Below are 16976 nucleotides of genomic sequence, written 5' to 3' on the forward strand. Positions count from 1 at the left end.
TTCAAACGTCCCTCGGTTCACAACCTTTAAATACATCCCGGCCTCCGATTGGCTGAGAGAATGCTCTGTGCTCGTTTTTCATTGGCTGGCGAGAAGGGTAGCGTGACGTCAGAGGGAAAATCCTCCTGAACAGCAGAGGGCAGCAGCAGCCGAGTGTTTAGATCCAGTTTTTACGGTAAAGGATGTATCCTGGTTTCATTGATCTGGCCTCATTGCTGTGATGTGTGGTTTACGTGGATTTAATAGTAGCCTACCGCATAGTTTAGCAAAGTGATTGATCTCCCAGCTAGCGCTGTCTGTGTAGTATTTTGTAACGTAACGCCCCAAACAGCGCCCGTCTGTTAAACGCTATCGATTCAAACGGCAGCGTTTTATTAATATTAAAGAGTTTGTCCTTGTCGGCTTCTTCACTAATGTCTTCATCTCCTCCTCTTCCTCCTGCTCTGACCCTCCTGGTCTCTTCAGTGAACTCTGTTTTCCTTTTCCTCTTTCTGTTCGTCCTGATCACTTCTCAGATATGTCTTTGTGTTGTTGTTGACTCACTCCAGCTACTCTGGCCTGCAAGAGTCTACTTGTGAAAAGCACTGGTACAAATGCTTGTATAACTTTACACGTTAGGGCCCGACATGTATGTGAGGAATAAAGATGAAGTGTCAGAAAGAGGGACAGAGGCAGGGATCAGGAGGCAGATGAAACTCCAGCTGGACCACATGGTATGTTCTTATTCTCCTTACATATTCCATCACAGCAGCACAATCTAGCAGCTTAGTATTGACAAATATTGATTGAAATGTGTTGCTGCACAGGTCACCTTTAGCTATCTGAAGAGATGGGTGATGTCATTTGTGTACTTAATTATAACGAAGTACTTTTACTGTACTTACAGTAAACAGAGTTCTGAGTATTCTCTGAATCGGGTGCCTTTTGGGTCTTTACATCTTTGAAAAATGAAACCAAAATGTTTGGTCATAACATCTGGTAGTGGACTAGTTACATTTTCCCACCTCAGGCACAAAATATAAATAATTACTAGGAATTTCCTTGAAAAAATGTAACATGGTTGAAGTTTTTGACAAAAAGTAGCCATGAGACCTTGTTTAGCTAGGATATGGCACCACATGGAAGTCAAGGACATTACAAAATTGTAATATTTTGCAAAACTATTGTTTATTTTGTAATAAACAATTATTTAAATTACTATTATTAATTCATATAACAGAGTTGAAATGTTGAGCTTGTCAATCTTAATCTGAAAATACAAAAACTGAAATATAGGTAAGAGAAGAAACTGACACTTTCTTTGCCATCTTTTCTTCAGAAGACTTTTGTGATGTAATTCCCTCAATGCAGATCACACATGGACTGATCCATTATTTTAACTTAATAGGAGGGTAAATGGTATGGCGTGACGGGGTTGAAACAAACTGAGGGACGTGTGTCAATATTGCAATTTCATAGATAATTCAAGTATTTTTTCAGAATTTCTTTTTGATCAGTTAAAGTTGACAAGCATATGATTATATTAGCAGCAACATTTTGGGATAATTGGCCATTTTGATTTGTTTAATATTAAATTAATATGTAATAATGCTTAGTGAGGACATGCAAATATGTCTGTCTACTACTAAGACAACCAATTTTTTTAAAACAAAATATATATATATATTTAGTTTTACATTGTAATGCAAAACAACCTGTTCCATTAATTCATTGCTTTAAAATACATTTTGTAGTTTCGTTTCATTTAAAATTGTTGAAGTAAGCTTGGGGGACTCAAAGGGCACCCGATTGTTTGTCTGAACACCTTGTTTCTCTTGTGCATTAAGAACACTTGTGTTAGGGGCATGAATTAACAATAAATAGGTTATATACAGTATAAAATACCATGTACTGTCCGCCTTCCCATGCCACCCTGGCATGACCTCTTGCCCCCCCTTTGCCACCCCATGTAAAATGTTCTAGAACCGCCACTGCCTATGGTTAAATCCACTTGACATCTCTAGTTCTGGTGCCTTCTTGGTTAACTCGTTTATAGCATTCACCAATTAATATTTTTCTTTAGCCCTCACCCCACCCCCTGGCAACGTTTCTACACACAAAGGAAAAGCAACTTAAAAACCGAAATATAATATTGACTCTGGCCAGTCCGTTTCTGACAACATTACAAATGGAGTCTAGCATTTGGCCACAGTGGGGCAGCATGTGACTCTTGTGTTTTCAAAAATGCTACACCAATGCATCATAACCAGTGACCAATGTTAGAAGAATCCAGTTGTACTGGTCTACAGTGCACAGTAGGTGTTCGAGTGTTTATGCTCACATAATAAAGAGGAGCACACCTAACATTTATTTGGGAAAGCAGTTATTGAACTCTTGACTGAGCCTCCCAAGACAATCAAATACTATTTTGGCAGAATCATAAACACTGGACATGTTTTCAGATAGGCCATAATGTGACTTGAAAATAAAAAATAATTTGGATGAATATCCACTCCACTCTTTCAAATCCCCCATAGGTGGAGGCAGTTTCAACAGATAGCGCCACAACTCTCTTCAACTCTTGCAGCAGCGGGAGTGCTGCTTGTGTCAGGCTCATGCTGCAGCACGGTGCCTCCACACACACCCCCAGCTAGTATCACCTCTACATGAGGCTGTAAGTATTGGAAAACGGAAAATTAATGCTAATTAAAAAAACAAGATTCTTCTTAATTGATCTGATTGTTATTTTTTTACGACGTAATAACTGGCAGAGATATTTTATAAACAAGTTTAAATATTTTATTTTGTTGTCACATTCTGCAGTTGGTGACACCTTTTCTTATTGGAGTCACACAAGTGATATATCACATTTCTTAATGTTCAACCCAAGTTGTAACTAATACCTCAAAACAACCGTTTTTCGAAATAAATATTCCCATTACAGATAAAAAAATATATTTGTATATTATGTTAAAGAAAGTAAATCTTTCACCATCATCACACTGCTGTCTGTTACATAAAGAAATACCTTTTCAAATTCAAACAGTGATATCATTCACAGATTCATTTTCAGCATGTGTAGCAGCTTTTCTTTGTGAAAATGTTGTAAGTGCGAATAAAAGTCAATTCAAAGGTCTTAGCTTAAAGTAGTCTTGTGCATACTGATAAAACTGTTTGAGTTTAGCAAACACATTCATATACAGTGAATCTGTAACTCGTAAGTGTGTACTGTCCTCTCTACACACATCCAAGTGATTCATATCAAAAGTAATACCGATGCAGCATTTGAAAAGTTCTTAGACATTACTTCAAAAACCTTAACATGGCAAACACCTTGATCCCTTCATTTAACTTAAATACCTTTATAACAATATTAGTTATCACATAAAAACAAATCACAGTTATTATTCAGGCTTATGAACGTCGACTAGTGCTGTGTCTTGTTATAAATGAGGTCCCGAAAGAAAGTGTTTTTTAGGAGATGGTTGTTACAAAAATAAACCTGACGTGGAAACACTTCATTGACGTCACATTGTCGATGATCACATGGACAAACTCTACTCTCCGACACCTGAAACCATTTCCATGGACCCTTGACATTTATTGCACATGACTCCTGCCTCTTCAAGGCATTGTTTTGTGCCATGCTCTCTTGACAGGAGTATTCTTTATGGTCCTTTCTACAAATCTCACCATAACTGTTTTTCTTTACTATAAGTGTTTTTCTTGTGGCCGTCAGTGTCAAAAGAGAAGTCATACTGGCTGGCGTTGTGCTGGACAAAGAGTGGTGCGAGTGCTTCTTTGGCACTTTTCTTGTGTTTTTAGTTCATCCAGTGCTTCAGATAGTTCTTTGCTTGAGGTCTTCAAACCCACAGATAACAGTGGTGTCTAAACATGTCCTTGATCGAGTCTCTCATCAATGCGGTCCTGCCAGGCAGCATTGCCTGGAGACACTCAACAGAATCACTTTATGTTGCAGTCTGCTATTAAAAATATATCTAATGTAGATAGTAAAAAGTATATGAGATAGATAAATTGTACCCTAGTATGATCGAAAAAACTCTAGAGCACCAAAACAGAATCAGAGCACCATAAAACGGCTGGCTGGATTGGCATGCAGTTTCTCTCTGACTCTGCTGGAAAATAGAGGCGGTTGTCATTTCTCAGTGACAGCAGCGGCCATGGGGGGCCGTATGGACCCCCGTGCTGTGGCTGTCAGCTCCTCGATCTCTGCATTCAGTCGCCTGATTACCCACTCCAGAGCTTCACGGCCCTGATTAAGAACAAATATAAAGCATTAGCCCAAAGGTAGGAATATAAAGAGAATAACATTAAGCGGAATAAAAGAAAGGACACAATATGCCTGCTGCAATCAGAAGAAAATCACACACATTTGAGGGTTCATGAGATTACTTAAATGCACAATATGTATCTGCTGCTAGGGGATCTATTAATCAAAACAACACAAGTTTGGTGTTTTGAGGTAGCATGGGATAAATGTATTAAAAAGTCAATTTATGACATCCTGAAATCTATCAAATGAAATAATCAGAAAATATCATTACTAAAGAACCACATGTATTGTTCCATTTTAAGAAATGACAACCTTATAAAAACATTAGGATCTTTTGAAGCACAGTTTTATCATTTTGCAGGTATTACCAAAAAATAGGCCAGATCACATGCCACTTGGCAGGAAAATTACAATTACTGTAGATTCTTTTAAGTGCAGGACCCAAAGAACATTTAGTCGGATGCTTGGTTTAACATTATACATTTTTGGATCTACCAGAAATGGGCCTCACACATGTTTTGGATGACACATAAAAGACAGTTCATCTCTTACCTTTCCAGCGTTTGCAGAGATGGAACTGGCCATAACTCCCTCCAAGTAACTGCTGAGACTGACTCCTTTCACTGAAATGATCGCCTCCTGAGTCAGTATTGTTCTAGAGTTAAAAATAATGATCATTGTTAATATTGTCAAAAGGCTTCAGAACTTCAGGGTTCATCAGTTCAATTAAATAATCCATGCATTGCAAAAAGCTTACTTGTCTTTATCCTCAGGGTGGGGTTTGTATGTTAATTTTTCGTCCACAGAGACCAAGTTGGTAAAAGTGATCTGCAGAAGACAAAGTAGTTAATGATTGGAGAAAGAACAACTTGTCTTGTACGGTGTCACATTCAACAATGAGAGTTGTCAAACAAGTCTCAGAACCGCATGTCGAACTTCATTCCAGAGAAGTTTCACCGTTTAACACACAAAGCGTAATGTCTGTGTTTAAATCTAAATAATACCATCATTAAAAGGCTGTGTGCTGTTTCATAAGTACTCACATTTGAGGACTGAAGTTCGAAAGTCTTCTCTATGGGGTCCACAACCGACTGCTCCTGAATATATGTGTATGATCTTGAGTTACCAATGATCTGAAGACAAAGAAATAGAAAAAAGACATTGAAATATTATTTACTACAAACTGAAATGATCTGTTAAGACTGTTTTCTTGCAGATGTTACTTTGCAGTATTTTTACCTTTGAGATGGGGCCTGTTATTAAAACATTTACCAATTATTCAATGGTGGGGTTACCCCAAAAGGTTGTTAAGTTCACAGAGCTTCAAGTCCTGTGTTACATTTATACACAACTCATCTGTTGTCTAAACGTTACATACAGTAATGCGTGTTTTCATTTAAAACACATCAATGCTAGTGGAGATTACAGTTGAATAATATGCAGTATATCTCAACTCGTCATGCCCACACTGAACCACGACTTTGTTGAATTAGTTCACACACTTCTTTCATTTACATTTTTTACAATTAACATTAAATGTTAGTCTTATTTAAATCTCATTGTGTGTCATTCATATTTATCTTCTTCATGCAGACATTAGCCTTCTTATAAGTGTAGTTTATGCTAAAAATATGTGATGAGCTATGTATTAATCTAATGTTCAAGCCCACTTATAACTGCCTAACTAACTATCCACAGTATCTGCAGCCATCAAAGGAAGACACGTCCATGGTACATCCGGTTTACAGTCTGAGGCTCAGAAGTGATTTAATTTGAGACAATCTGATTAAGGGTTACGTGTATGTATATGCTATCCATCATCTACACAGTCTGTGTCTTAGACTGTTCGTGGATTTACAGGGATTATTCAAAGATGTTGTTACTAACAACATCCCTGTCCTCAGACACGTAAGCAAAGATACATTCTAAAGAACAGTTGTTCCAACATTATATTATCCTTTAAAGCCTTATCAGGGCTGGAATCAGTCTGAAGACACAAGGGAAACATCTAAAAGACATGTTGTAACAAGCCTCTGTCACTGCTTCTCATTCTAGTGACCTCGGGTTTAAACCATGCTGGAAAGTTACATCACATGCAGTTGCATCTCAGCAATGTTAGAAATGGCACTACGGTGTCCTGTACAACGCGAATGTGGCACAAAGCCAGGTCTCTGGGATCAAGTCAGCCACCAAGTCTGCTGTCCCTGGACAGAAATAGCCTCCTGGGTTAAGGTCACGTTTGCTGGATGGAAAGCATTAACCTATCTCTGGTGAATAACAGACTCAGGATGGATTATGATGTTGTGTGTGTCGGTCCTTTAAAGGTGGGGTAGGTACGTTTGAGAAACCGGCTCGAGATACACTTTTTGTTATATTCCATGGAATGCTCTTAACATCCCGATAGCAATGAATATCTTAAGTGCTTTGACAAAAAATACATAAAAAAATGTCATCTGTGGAAGCCGTAGTACTGTAAAAAGCACGACCAATCATTTTAGCCGGCCCGGCTAAAATAACTGGATGGCCTACCTGCCTGTCAGCCTTCCATCTGTGCACAAACTTATCTTGTGCCCTCATTGGTCATGTGCGCGTTCGTGTGTGTTGGAGGAGGGGCTCTGTAAGGAAGTGGCAGATTTGTTCCGGCTGTGTATTTTCAAATTCTAGCGCACTCGAGCCGGTTTCTCCAAAATGACCTACCCCACCTTTAAGTAATTGTATCATTACTATTTAAGAAGATAGTGTGTGTCAGCTATGTTTTGAAACATTGTTATCAAGTGTCATATTGTTTTCATCACAACATAAATGAAAAGCACGAGGACAAAAGTGCACGTCATATGTTTTTCCATTCAGAGTCGCATGTGAACATGTTAAGTGTGACCAAAGCGGTTTTTATCTTATCTTTAATTTAATTTGATCTTTAATTGTATTAATCTTGTGTGAATACTGTACTGTACTTTCACTCTCACTAAAATTCCTGAATTTCCCCCACGGGGATTAATAAAGGTCCATCTTATCTTATCTTATCTTAAACTACAAGGTTGGAGCAGCAACATGTTTGACGTTGATGCTGGCAGCAGACCAGTTTTTGGTACTCACAGATTTGACTATGGAGGGAAGACCCCACTCTGTGCTGAGCAGTCTTTTACTGTGGAGGCGTCCCTGTTTGTCGATGTCTCTGTCCAAAACATCCACACCGATCACACTGGGGTTCATGGGGTTGGGATACTTCTGCATGGCAGCCTTGGTCACCGTCTCCCAAGGATGGCTGTTAGAGGAAAGCAAAAAAAAACACCCCAAAATATTATTAACGCATCAATAACAATTTATACAAATGAACACATCAACTGTAGTTATGTTACATTTTCAATGCCGGACTTACTCAACTTATGGAGTCATTTAACAGTGTAGTGCTTATTCTACATTATTATTCTATTCTCGACACACCTTATGTGACAACATTAACAAACTAAATTAAAGCTCAAATTCGTGGGTATGAACAAAGCAAACTAAAACCTGTCAAGATCTTTTGAATGAAAAAGTAAATGATGTAAAAGGACATTGAATCTCCTCTATATAAGGCTTTCTTTTCAAATAGCACTATAAAACCTCAGTGTAGCCGACTTTTGTGTCTTTTCTACTTTTAATCCAGCTTTTTTTATTATACTAAGTAGGACTAATTTGTAGCACCAATTGTAAATACTTTGCAACTTTTTCAAAGAGGCTGCACGTTTATGTTTCCCAGTTTCAAATATCAACTGTTTTTCTATGTGTTTATATTTATTATTTTTTAGCCGAAGTGAATAACGAATAAAAAAGACAGGAAATTAATTTACAAAGGAGAAGGATATCATTCAATGAACAATGGGGTAAATAAATGATGCTCAGCAACTAACAATAGACTATATTAGACTGAAAATTAAAAGAAACAAGGCAACAAAACAAAACACTCAGTGGAAGAGACAGGAGCACAGAAAGTGTACCAACAGTTTTTGCCATATAGGCCTCCCTCCATACTGTTGATACGGCACCATTTTTTATGAATGGAAGTATGTATCACTTTCAAGTCAAGTTCACAGAACGTAGTGGTGGATGGTTGCCACGGAGACACGTGAACGCGCCGACGTAACCCAGTGTGGCAAAACCGGCATAAAGGAGATGTGGGGGAAAGGTCGCGCGCTGTGGGCTGACCCGCTGATCATTACGCAACATGACATCTCTCTTCTGCAACCAGACAGTATTCAAAATCTGAAGTTTACTTATAAATATAAAGTTATAGGCTATAAATGAATACATTGGTGTTCGTTCGTGTCTGATTGAATGCTTTGTTAAACGATAAAGCCACAGACAGAGTGACAGCCGTTCCACCGAGGGAAATCTGGCAATTCAAAGTCAGGCTACTAACTTCTATTAGCACACTAACTCGTAACGCTGATGTTGTAGTTATCATATGTTTTATATCTATGATTAGCATCGTTTTCTGGTTGTTCTATTTGTCATGAACCACCACGCGAGTGTTCTTCACCGGGATAGGGGATTAAAACACGAAGCCGGTAAATGCGTGCCAGTACACCTCTGAATCACCGGAATATAAAACTATCCCATTATTTAGATAAACAGTATACTTACTTAAATACGTGCTCTGACATCCAGATCTTCATGGTTGCAGTAGTTTACAGATGCTGGTGAGGTGGTGGAGGCGCGGTTCCCGGTAAGTGACTTCACACTGTCTGAAATCAGAACCACGTTCAGAGGCTGCTGCAATCCCTCCTATTGACACTGCACTCATGAGTCACTGACTGACGCACTTCCGCTACCTATGTGCCTCACGAGTCTACTGTCACTACAGAAAGCTTAAAATAAATGCTTTAAATCTAAACTCGACAATAGGTGAATGACAAAGATTTACATCGCTCTTTACCTTCACAGCATGCATAATATGTTCTTTTCTGTCAGGTGACACACGCACCTCTGCTGTTACACAATTCAGCTTAGTGAAGGTTGGAAGTTCTCTGCAACCTTGAATGAATGAGAGATCAGCTGTTGACGAAACAAGGTCAAATCGATGGGCAAATCTTTATGCAAAACGATGCAAAAGTCATCAGTATTGCTCTAAGTGTAGGCTTTATTCCATTGGGTTAGCTGGACACCACATTTGAAAGGCTAATACTTTTGTATTATTTTCAGCTGTTAACATCTTCAGTTCTTAATTTTCTATAACATAAGTTGGGAACCACAGAGAGAGACGATTAACATGAAAAAAACATGGATCTGCGGATAAAGTTATATTTATTTCAGAATATTGTATTATCTTATATTGTGAATTAATTATTAGATAATTGTACTTTCTCCTGACTTAATGTCTTCTTCAATGAAACATACAAACTCACCCTGCTTGAACTGGTCACAATAAAAAAGGTTAGACCACTAGTCTGTTGATTGGGCAATTTCTAGCCAAGCTGGCACCAGAAGGGCTGCTCATATGATCAATAATAGATATCCATTAAACTTAATACAGTAGTATTAATGCTGACTGTCAGGATCAAGTGAGTAGACTATCAAGTTTTATTTCATGTTATGATGAAACTTTGTTGCATATTAACCCGATCTGTATGATAGTTGACAGCTTTTTCCCCTTTTGAACTCATTGCTAGGTTATTACTTTAAACATATTGACCTCAGTGAGTGAATCCTGGGTTTGTCACCATAACCTATATTCAGATGTGGGTAACATTGGTGTTCGCCTTTCTCCTTTATCCCCGTATAGCCTTTGTGTGAGTAGTTGTGTACTTTAGGGCAGTAGTCACTCTTCTCCACGTCATGTGTGCTTATCTCAAAGTGCAGACACTCGGTCCAAGTTATGTGTAATCTGCTTGTGACAGACTCGCTACAGTTAAAGGAAACTGAGCGACAGCCTTGAACGGTGTCCCTGTGCTGTCAGAGAACTGACCATCACTGAAGCTAAGTTTAGAAACGTCGGGTCGAGTTTAAAAAATGATTGAACAAAATAAAAATAAAGAAACAAACTTTGTTATTTTTTTATTATTGTATTAATGTGTACTCTCAATAACAAAAAATCACTCTTTGATGTTATTGGTTTTAATTCCCATAATAACTTAGATAGAAAGCCACTCAATGCAACATTTACTCTAATAGGATAATGGAAAATTGTTAACATCACAATTTATTTTAATGGCTGTGAATTATAAAAAGCTGGCATAACATACAATTGTCCACACTTTCGGTCCCATAAACACGCAAAAAAACTCCATTATAAAAGAAAGAAAGAAAGAACATACTAAACATATGTTTTAAACACAATCACACATATTTTGAAGAACAACATAAGAGACAATAAGCACTCTTGTTAAATATGTAACATCCTGATTAAGTCAAAACTGTCTAATTCAAACAAAGCACAAGAAAACTACAAAATAAAACAGTTCCTTTTCAGACCAACAGTTCCACTTGAGTTTTCCACATTGTTCCAACAAGGGTTCAAACCTTAACACCACACAATACGTCTTCCACTCATCCCTCTGTGCCTTTGCTCGTTTCATTCACTGTTTCCAGTTGAACTTCCACCTGGGACTGACTTTTCGTTGTCACTGGTGATGAGGGTCCCTCCTCTTCTTCATCCTCTGCTCCCAAATCTAGATCAGAGGTGGCCTCTTGGTACTGCTGGTACTCCGACACCAGGTCATTGAGGTTGCTCTCTGCCTCTGTGAACTCCATCTCATCCATACCTTCCCCGGTGTACCAGTGAAGAAAAGCCTTCCGTCTAAACATCAAGGTGAACTGCTCCCCAACACGCCGGAAAATCTCCTGAATGGCTGTGTTGTTCCCGATGAAGGTGGAGGCCATTTTTAGCCCCCGAGGTGGGATGTCACACACTGCTACCTTGCAGTTATGGGGGATCCAGTCCACAAAGTAGTTGCTGTTTTTCTGCTGCATTGCAAGCATCTGCTCGTCTACCTCTTTGGTGGACATCCGCCCTCGGAAGATGCCAGCAACAGTGAGGTAGCGCCCCCTCCTCGGGTCGCACGCCGTCATCATGTTGCGGGCGTCAAACATCTGCTGGGTGAGCTCAGGCACCGTGAGGGCTTGGTACTGCTGGCTGCCCCGGGCCGTCAAGGGGGCAAAGCTCGACATGAAGAAGTGGAGGCGAGGGAAAGGCACCATGTTGACAGCCAGCTTCCTGAGGTCTGCGTTGAGCTGTCCAGGGAACCTGAGAGAGGTCGTGACCCCGCTCATGGTCATGCAGACCAAGTGGTTGAGGTCCCCGTAAGTAGGCGTGGTCAGCTTCAGGGTGCGGAAGCAGATGTCGTAGAGGGCCTCGTTGTCGATGCAGAAGGTCTCGTCCGTGTTCTCCAGCAGCTGGTGGATTGACAGGGTGGCATTGTAGGGCTCCACCACCGTGTCAGAGACCTTAGGGGAGGGCACCACGCTAAAGCTGTTGACGATGCGGTCAGGGTACTCCTCTCGGATCTTGTTGATGAGGAGGGTTCCCATGCCGGAGCCGGTTCCTCCGCCCAGGGAGTGAACCAGCTGGAAGCCCTGCAGGCAGTCACAGCTCTCACTCTCGTGCCTAACCCTGTCCATCACCTGCTCCACCAGCTCCGCTCCCTCTGTGTAGTGGCCCTTCGCCCAGTTATTCCCAGCTCCTGAGTTCCCTGCAACACCGAAAAAGTAGTTCCTTATTTCGAATGTTTTTTTTATTTTGGGCATGTATGTAATGTGTTAATGTTTTATTTCTCCTCTGGGAAGTATTTCTTCTTTTAAAACAAAAACGTTGTGCCACTTCTTTATGGATAGTGTTTATTACAAGACGATTTTAAAAACACTTAATTTCAGACATGATACAACTTATATGCAGGATTTATTCCAGTTGGGAAGCATTTGTATCCAAAATACCACATGTGTTAAGAAGTTAACATGTGTCTTTACTTTTACAGATAGTTATATAAAATAGCCTTTATAAACAACATAAAGCAAATTGTAGCAGGTATTCCCAGTAGGATGTTGTTGTTTGTCTCACCATGGATGAAGTTGTCCGGCCTAAAAAGGGCTCCGATGCGACTTCCTCTTACACTGTCCATCGTACCAGGCTCCAGGTCAACAAGCAGGGCCCTAGGGACGTATTTACCTCCTGCAAACAATGGACATTTTAAAATGATATAGCTGGAAATGTGCATTCTGAACTCAAATATGTTAAAGATATGTTCAAGTTTTTATCATGAAATAAACTGAATTAGTGCCGGTTATTAAGTGAACAGTAAATAACCTCTCCATTACCATGAGCCTCGTTGAAGTAGACGTTGACCCTCTCCAGTTGGAGGCTGCTGTCCCCCTCATACATGCCCGTTGCATTCAGCCCATGTTCTTCACTGATCACTTCCCAAAACTAGAAAAGATAGTGCCAAAGAGGAAAATCATCATTATAACATCACCAGATTTAAAGTGTTTATGTATTTGAAGTCAAGTTAGTTTTAAAATTCTAGGTAGGGCTGTTTTTGTGGAGAATAACTTTATGGTTTCATGTTGTAGACCTCTTCAGTCAGTGCATGACTGCTGAACCTATCATTATGAGCAGAGTGGGGTCAGATTATTTAAATTAATAACATCATATATTGAATGAAGAAAAACTGTAATCAAATGTAATCAAAATATTTGGTTTATTTTTGGTTTACTTCCGAACATTGAATATGTTGCACCTCATCCAAAAGCAAATGTGCAAAGTCACTAATACTTCTTCTCTTTAAAAAAAATCTCAAAACATTTTATTGTAAATAAAATGTAATTTGCTATTCCTCATTTACAAATGGTCAAATGACACTATTCTTACGGAAACCTAACTTGCACAAGCTATAAACTAGTACAAGTAGTAATTACTTAATAGCATTGCTTATCATAATTTTAAAATGATGAAACTTGAAAAACAAATTCCAAGTGAGCAATCATTAAAAATAGATAGAATCGACAAGAACATTTTTAAGCAATTTGTATTCATCTGTGGCAACTCATGATGTTCTGACCAGATCAAGAATCTCTGCTACAAATGATAAAATGATACACTCTACATAATGACTGCTAGTTTCTTATACCACAATGTCCTCGAATGTCACACAGAATGATGTGTTAGCCGTCATATCTTGTAGTTCCTCTTTCTTGTTTTGTGTTGTCATGATAACAAATGTCCCACCCATGCCAGTCTCGCTTTTCCCTTATCTTTCCCCTGAATGCCTCACAGCGTACACCCCGTGTCACTCACAACTGTTGGTGGCACCATGCAAAGTGACAGAATATGTCTAAATATGCAGCGTCATTAAAAAAATCTATAAAGGAAAACTATATATTTTTATTCTTTATATAATTAAAAAAATCTACATAAATAATCTTAAATATGCATATATATTTCAAAACATTTTCAAATTGTCTTTATCTAGTGTGACAAAGCTCAACTAATTGTAATCTTAAACAATAACTTTAATGAAGCACATTATAACTTTTGGAGAAGGATTTGCTTTTTTACCTTTGAGCCGATCTGGTTGCCACATTGTCCAATCTGCAGATGCACAATTTCACGCATGATGGTCGGCTTCAGTACACAGAGCAGCTGAGGGTCTGTGATAGGCTCCAGTTCTCTCACCCATCTTTTATACAGCACCAGAAATGATGTCACCAGTGATGTTGGGGAAACACCCCATGCAATAATATATGAGGAGCCTGAACACATTATGAAAACGGCAAGCAGAATAACAATAAACAGGAATGGATACAATAATTAATCTGAGGGCAATCGCGATACTTTTATACTTTTTAGTTTATGGTTTTTAGTTTATGGTTGACCTATCGTGTCTTCCACTATCCTGCCTTATGTTTTGTGCATGTTTAATTTTCTCTTTACTGTATTGCATGCAAATTATACAATAAATCATGAGGGATGTTTGATTCAAGGAATTATCAACTGTTGCAACAAAGACAAAAGTTGCAATGATGCATGACAAAACAACATTGTGGATTAAACACATCTGTGAGTTCTTATGATGACAAAAAACAGCTAGGAAGTGAAAAGAGGATCATTTGTTGGATAATTGGCCAGTGCAAGATAACACCCATTTTATTAAAAACATGAATATCAATGTACTGTAAACACACACAAATACCAAACAGGTTGTTCCCATGTGGGATTCTAAGTAATAGTTCAAAACAATTAAAAACACTTTTTAAATATATATTGTAAAAATACAGTTTGTCTTTTCATAGAATTGTGATCATGCAACCTTTATTCCATCACAAAAAGATCCAGATGTTAAAAACTCTAACAGTTTTCAGTATTCACGTACTTAGACTGTGTAGCCTGATACTGGGTATCAGTTGGGAGGTTATGAGAGATGCTACCATCTAGAGGACCATCACAGGCATAACATGTTACTGTTTAAGAGGTAGTTAAACAATAGTTGTTTTACTGTAATATGTAAATCTTTGCATTTTATTTTCTCAAAGATATTTTAGGTTCAACTTGTGAAAACATGTACTGCTCCTCACATTCATATTTCAGCATCTGGCTGAAATAGTTGTCTTCTAAATTAAGTAAAAATACAAATGAACTTAAACAAGATTATGACTTTTTTTAAAGGAGAATTGTCGTTCTTTTATCTTAAGTTGACACTGAACAGTTTCCATACTGTGAAAATGTACATTCAGTGCTCAGTATTTTTGCACAGTTCATTCTTTATCACTGTACGGATCTTTTCAAACTTAAAAGGAAAAGGAAAAGACAACACATTCTCTGTCTCCTGCATGGCTTGTTGCTGCATGTTACCAGAGAAATACAGAATGGATAACAAATCTTACTTTATGATCATAAAGCCTTAATTTGATCAGCTCCGCAATACATTACTTTCCCCATTGTCTGCCTGCAGGTCACTCAAAGATGAACAAATGTTTGTATTGCTGCTTCTTGGCACTGCAGCCTCCCATCCCATTATCAAGTCCTGTTCAAACCATTGACAATTTTAAATCAAATGTAAAGCGACACCTTTTATTCTTGCTTCTTCAGTTTAAGGCATGCAGCCCCATTGGTTCTTTTTTTTTAATGCCCTCTTACTGCTTTGTGATCTGTTGTTGGTTTACTTCTGTATCTCTTAACTTCCTGTTATCTCAATAGTGACATTTTTTTAGAAAGAAGTAAAAAGAAAGGGCAAAAATCTTTGTATGTTCAACTTTTAAAATGCTTGTAATTGATTTGAGTTCATATATTTGTTTGAATATGATTCCTCTTGTTGTAGTGAGGAAGAACTTGCACAAAGGTTCAGTTTTCACAGATAGACATACCAGATAGTGTGGCCTTTGGAAAAGAAGACTTACTTCCTGGTCTGAGTATTAAAGTTTGTAAAGTAGAACACATCAGCAGATACAGGACAACATTGCATTTAACATGTTTTAAAGTTTTAAGTCATTACTTCTTTGACTTCTTCAGTTGTGTGCTGGTGATAACTAGAGAGCCACGGTAGCGTTTAGTTGTCATTGATGACCTTTGTTTGCCCTGAGCTTCGTTCCTTTGCCTTTTGACGTATTTGACGAGGGTGCTGTTTTTGTATGTGTTTTCTCTGCATGTGTGTCTGTGGGTGTGGGATTTGTAATGCACAGACAGTGTTTGAATGCATGTGAGAGCTAAAAGGGTAAAATAACAGGGACCACTGTAAAACTCTGAGCAAAAACTGTATAAGCTGGTAGGCCTATAGATTTTTATTTTTGGTAGGGCAATTGCTGTACTTTCATCTTCTTAAGTTGTTTAAGGTACACTGATCATGCCTTCCAATATGCCCTTTGTTTTATGCATGCTATATGTCTGTATAATGTATTGCATGTACATTATACAATACACTGTAATGGAACATTTGATTTAATTGCTTCAAAGGGAATTGTTCAACTATGGAAGAGGAATGTAGTAAAACTGTGCAAAATGTATGACAGGGGATAGAGGGGGGAAAAGGTTTAAAAATCACCATTATTGTAGGGAAGTTAAGCCGACATAAACATCTGGATTTCATTCTATATGTTACTCAAACTGTATTGATCAATTGAAATAAAGCTGGAGACAAATGGATTCAATAAGTGATTGAAACCAGGCTCAGGTTGATAAAATTATATTGATCCCCAACCCCAGTCAAAAACAACATACACTAAAAGTTCTTAATTAGTGATAATACAAAAATATATAGCCTCCTTTATATCTGTAAATGTACGTTTGTCCCAGCCTATTATTGCTACTAAATTAATGTAATGTTTTTTTTATATCTTAACCTTTAAATTAATAATGTTATTGATTAATACTTTTTCGGGTGTATACGTTGATAATCATTTTTCTTCAAAGAGGGCGCCTCTCCCCTTCTGTACCTCCGCTTCATGACGCTCCGGGCAGTCATGTGATCCAACCTGCTTCACTCAGATGCGTCAAGCGTCAGCAAGGAGGAAACAGGAAGTACTTTAATCCTAACTTCAAAGTAAAAGCATGATGTCGTTTTGTCAATGATTAGCAAAAGTGAAGTGTAAACATATTTGATTGTCTTCAGATCAGATAATTCATTTAATTTAGCCTTCAAGTGTAAGCAATATTGAATGGTGTATGTCGCATTCTAAGTGCTTCATGAGTCAGGGGCCGTACATTATAGGAAAAAAGAAGCAAAATAATTCAATAAAA

At 38.3% G+C, this 16976-nt stretch overlaps 2 protein-coding genes across 2 annotated transcripts; both read right to left on the reverse strand.

Moving 5' to 3' along the window:
- Window positions 1-2774: 2774 nt before the first annotated feature.
- On the reverse strand, window positions 2775-9025 carry prelid3b (PRELI domain containing 3). Its single transcript, XM_034138822.1, has 6 exons — window positions 8900-9025; window positions 7370-7538; window positions 5317-5406; window positions 5031-5101; window positions 4826-4928; window positions 2775-4252 (listed from the first exon to the last, which is right to left on the reverse strand). The coding sequence occupies exons 1-6, from the start codon at window positions 8929-8931 to the stop codon at window positions 4136-4138; spliced, it is 582 nt and encodes a 193-aa protein (XP_033994713.1). The 5' UTR covers window positions 8932-9025; the 3' UTR covers window positions 2775-4135.
- A 1268-nt stretch (window positions 9026-10293) lies between these two features.
- tubb1 (tubulin, beta 1 class VI) lies at window positions 10294-13895 on the reverse strand. Its single transcript, XM_034138823.1, has 4 exons — window positions 13803-13895; window positions 12566-12674; window positions 12309-12419; window positions 10294-11943 (listed from the first exon to the last, which is right to left on the reverse strand). Exons 1-4 carry the CDS (start codon window positions 13857-13859, stop codon window positions 10802-10804), a joined length of 1419 nt encoding a protein of 472 aa, XP_033994714.1. The 5' UTR covers window positions 13860-13895; the 3' UTR covers window positions 10294-10801.
- Between the last annotated feature and the right edge of the window lie 3081 nt (window positions 13896-16976).

The sequence above is a fragment of the Trematomus bernacchii genome, unplaced genomic scaffold (genome assembly GCF_902827165.1).
Source record: "Trematomus bernacchii unplaced genomic scaffold, fTreBer1.1, whole genome shotgun sequence".
Classification (NCBI taxonomy): Eukaryota; Metazoa; Chordata; class Actinopteri; order Perciformes; family Nototheniidae; genus Trematomus; species Trematomus bernacchii.

What these genes read in the sequence shown, in the direction of transcription:
- prelid3b (XM_034138822.1), bottom strand. Translation starts at nt 8,931, where the DNA reads ATGAAGATCTGGATGTCAGAGCACGTATTTAA. An exon ending in CACCCTGAGGATAAAGACAA is followed by an intron (nt 4,929 to 5,030) that starts GTAAGCTTTTTG and finishes TTTTAACTCTAG; the next exon opens with AACAATACTGACTCAGGAGG. An exon ending in TCTCTGCAAACGCTGGAAAG is followed by an intron (nt 4,253 to 4,825) that starts GTAAGAGATGAA and finishes GTTCTTAATCAG; the next exon opens with GGCCGTGAAGCTCTGGAGTG.
- tubb1 (XM_034138823.1), bottom strand. Translation starts at nt 13,859, where the DNA reads ATGCGTGAAATTGTGCATCTGCAGATTGGACAATGTGGCAACCAGATC. An exon ending in GCAACCAGATCGGCTCAAAG is followed by an intron (nt 12,675 to 13,802) that starts GTAAAAAAGCAA and finishes TATCTTTTCTAG; the next exon opens with TTTTGGGAAGTGATCAGTGA. An exon ending in GCCGGACAACTTCATCCATG is followed by an intron (nt 11,944 to 12,308) that starts GTGAGACAAACA and finishes TCGGTGTTGCAG; the next exon opens with GGAACTCAGGAGCTGGGAAT.